Consider the following 3,465-nt stretch of genomic DNA (forward strand, 5'->3'; position numbering starts at 1 on the left):
TAACTGTTTAAAAGAACTCTGCATAAACATCTTTGCTACATCCAACAGAATAAACATGATTTGATATTCAAGGTATGAGACACAACACTTGGTATAGAGCAAAACAGTTCAGACGCTCCAAAATTTAGGCTAGTCCTTAATAGAAACCTAAAGCTGTGTTGAGCCTTCACTTCTTCGCTTTCTTTGGTGCCCTGTAACATTGGAAAAAAAATGCAGAAATTACATCATGTGGCATGAATATCTAAACAAGGAAAATGGAAGGAATTCCAAGGTACTTACGCTGCAGTTGGAGCTGGTGCTGCAGCTGCTGGTGCAGCCTCCCTCGGGCCCTATTTGCAACAAAGATACATTTACCGATGGATTACAAAACATCAAAACGTAGGAAACCTTACACCTCAAACCTGTCCCCCCACTTTGTAAAAACCAATCTTGTCCCCCCAGCAGTACTTGGCCCAGGTATAGAACATTTGGAAATGATAGAGATTGCCCAAATTGGTTAAGTTAGTAACAGGACACAGTTCAGATTCTTATTTCTAAAGCCACATATCAAGAAGTCTCAATATCCATATTATGAAGCAGCACAGGTGCATCCAAGTTCAACAATAAATGCAGACTTAAATCAGTAAAATACTATCTTACCTGGGCCAACCTCTCCTCCCTCCTGGCAATCTTCCTTTCTCTGCTTGCCTTGCTCTTAGCACGCTTGGCCTCAAACTGATCAGAAAGTGTCTTCTCTCTGGCCTTCTCAGCCTTGGACTTGTGGATACTCTCCATAAGCACCCTCTTGTTCTTGAAAGCGTTACCCTTGACCTTCATGTACATGTCATGGTACATGTGCTTGTCAATCTTCTTGGCCTCACGATACTTGCGCAACAGGCGCCTCAGGACACGCATCCTCCTCATCCAGAGAACCTTGGTGGGGAGCCTGGCCTCCCTGGTACCCCTGCGCTTACCTGTACAAAGAGCAGATTAGCACATATATTTACAAGACTTGGAAACAGCTAATATATATTGCTGTGAAATACCATATCCAGAGTGACGTCCCTTCTGCTTGGCCTCATGTGCCCTCCTTGCACGGGACCTTGAGTGGATCTTCTGAGGCTTCTTGATGATGAAACCATCCTTGACCAACTTCCGGATATTCTGCCCTGTAAGTTTCAATTAAAAAAAATGCTGATACCTATGTTCCATTCAGAAGCTAGACTACACAAAATCATGCACGACAGAATGAGTGACAAGGAAATAAGGAAAACTAGTAGCACGACCATAATCAGAACACTCGGGAACCCATGCGCAATATATACAAACAAAGGAGGGATAACAAGCAGAAAAGCATAACACCCAGCAAAGCTGCATCCACATTAATGTAAATTATAACAGTGTAAATATGCAGATACTCTTCTTTTTAGCCAGGAAGGGGGAAAACTGCATATAAATGGGTCTAAAAGTTTAGTGATATGGGAACTGGTAAATGTATTAGCTTTATCATCACAATTGAACTCAGCAATCCTATGTACATGCAGAACAATAGCTGAGAAATAAGGAAACTGGTACATCATTAGGCCGTTTCCAGCAGAGACGGTATCTGCTGCCGCAAAACACTGTAGATTTGCCGATTATAGCTCCCGCTTCCCTCTCCAACAGCTACCGCATAGCTGCTTTTTTTAGGCTACAGTGAAGCGGGTTAGGGACGGGAGAAGGCAAATTTGCGGCCGGATACGGCTCCCGTATCACTGTAGCTAGCATATGCACGTGGGCCCGATGGGATAATGAGAGTAATGGAAGGTATGAAAATATGGTAATTGTTAGAGATGAAAAAAATAGAGGATACTGTAATAGTGTTATAGGGGATGAATTTTTAGAGTTTCTGTTAGAGATGACCTTAGGTTAACAGTATAACCTGTGCATGCAGAATCACCAAGTGTTATAATCATGGTCAGCCTAGAGGGAGTTGATTGTGCACTTCTTTTTCCAATAGTACAGTCTTACCAGTGTCCTAGAAAATGTCAGATGCTAGGTGGATGGTGGGTAGCACCTAGCGTCTAATCACCAATTAGGTGGGCTAGGAAGTGTTTAGGCACTAGCTGGGTGTGTTACACGTGCCCAAAGGGTTGTCGGATATAATAGTTAGGAACTTAGGATGAAGCTAATGGAGTTGCTTGTATCCTTATTAGTATCACTGAGACACCACTGGGCAAATTATTCTTACATCAGATAGACTAGTATGGCAGTATAGTAAACAAATTGATTTTGTTAGATAAAGGAAAATCGTTCCGGCCTCTGCATCATGAGATGCACACAGCACCTGTAGACGAATTGATGACTGTGCATAGGTAATACACCGCAATTGAGCAGCAGCTACAGCCTAGAATATAAATTTGCAGTGCCACATGAGAATTCAGGGTAAACGGCACTTGCCCAAGCACATCCATCCACTAAGTATCAGAGTGTGCACAATAAGCATTAGTTACACAACCATGGCATACCAGTGTTAACACTAATTACAAACACCAGCAACCACGGCCTAAACTAATCACCGCCGCCTATATATACATTTATAATGTTAACTGACATGGAAATCGGCGTCAAACCCATTTAGATGGCTATGAACCTCAGCAACAGCGAACCACAACTCCACAAGGGACTAGCAGTTTAGCAAACGGATCACCACAGCTCATTTACTCCTAGGAATAGCAAGCACTGCACGGGCACCAATGGTTTGGAATCTCTATGACATGCTACATCAAAATCACCCAAACTTCAAAATTCCCTACAACAATCATTACGCCAGGCGCACTAGTCAAATCCATCCACAGCCAGCTCAAAATGATCGATGAGATAGGCGTAGCGTTCGAACCAATTATAGCCTCTTGAGACTATACCGACTCGCACAGATCGGTACCGCATCCAAAGATCCACGCAACCCTAACCAATAGAGCAATCGACAAGGTGATGCATGGACGCGGCACGCTGCAAGAAGGCTAAAGGAGTGGGGGGGGGGGGGGAGCGCCTTACGGGAGTTGGCCATCGAGACCTCGCTGACCTCATTGGGGTCGAGCCAGACCTTGCCCTTGCCGCACTTGAGCACGCTCGCGGCGAGGCGCTTCTGCAGCTTCAGCGACACCATCTTGGCCGCCGCCGCCGTGTAGGGGTTGCGTCGCAAGGGGTTGGGAAATGCGGCGCTTGCGGCTTCTTGAAGCTGCCGGGGATAAACGGTTTCGTGGCTCTCAAGTTGGGCCAAACTGGGTGATTCCTATTAGGCTACGGCCCATTAATTGGGCCGATCAAAAAGCCCATTAATTGCGTTTGCACAGACGGGCTGGAGGCAACGCTTAAATTAAGCTCCTCATGGCAACTCCAACACATCAAATTGCTCAAAAGATTAAGGGTTTTTTTGCAGTCGGCAGAGCTCCAGGCTAGAATTTTTGAAACTGATCATTTCTGGTATTAAAAATTCTTGAAGCG

General features: G+C 44.8%; 1 protein-coding gene across 1 annotated transcript; it reads right to left on the bottom strand.

Moving 5' to 3' along the window:
* Positions 1-3,188, bottom strand: LOC133891368 (large ribosomal subunit protein eL19x). Its single transcript, XM_062332078.1, has 5 exons — positions 3,016-3,188; positions 1,026-1,148; positions 640-953; positions 280-329; positions 1-191 (listed from the first exon to the last, which is right to left on the bottom strand). The coding sequence occupies exons 1-5, from the start codon at positions 3,125-3,127 to the stop codon at positions 167-169; spliced, it is 624 nt and encodes a 207-aa protein (XP_062188062.1). The 5' UTR covers positions 3,128-3,188; the 3' UTR covers positions 1-166.
* Between the last annotated feature and the right edge of the window lie 277 nt (positions 3,189-3,465).

Source organism: Phragmites australis, chromosome 14 (genome assembly GCF_958298935.1).
Source record: "Phragmites australis chromosome 14, lpPhrAust1.1, whole genome shotgun sequence".
Lineage (NCBI taxonomy): Eukaryota > Viridiplantae > Streptophyta > Magnoliopsida > Poales > Poaceae > Phragmites > Phragmites australis.

Coding starts and splice junctions, on each gene's coding strand:
- LOC133891368 (XM_062332078.1), bottom strand. CDS start 3,127: ATGGTGTCGCTGAAGCTGCAGAAGCGCCTCGCCGCGAGCGTGCTCAAG. Junction 1,149..3,015: donor GGTCTCGATGGCCAACTCCC/GTAAGGCGCTCC, acceptor TGAAACTTACAG/GGCAGAATATCCGGAAGTTG. Junction 192..279: donor GCACCAGCTCCAACTGCAGC/GTAAGTACCTTG, acceptor CCAATGTTACAG/GGCACCAAAGAAAGCGAAGA.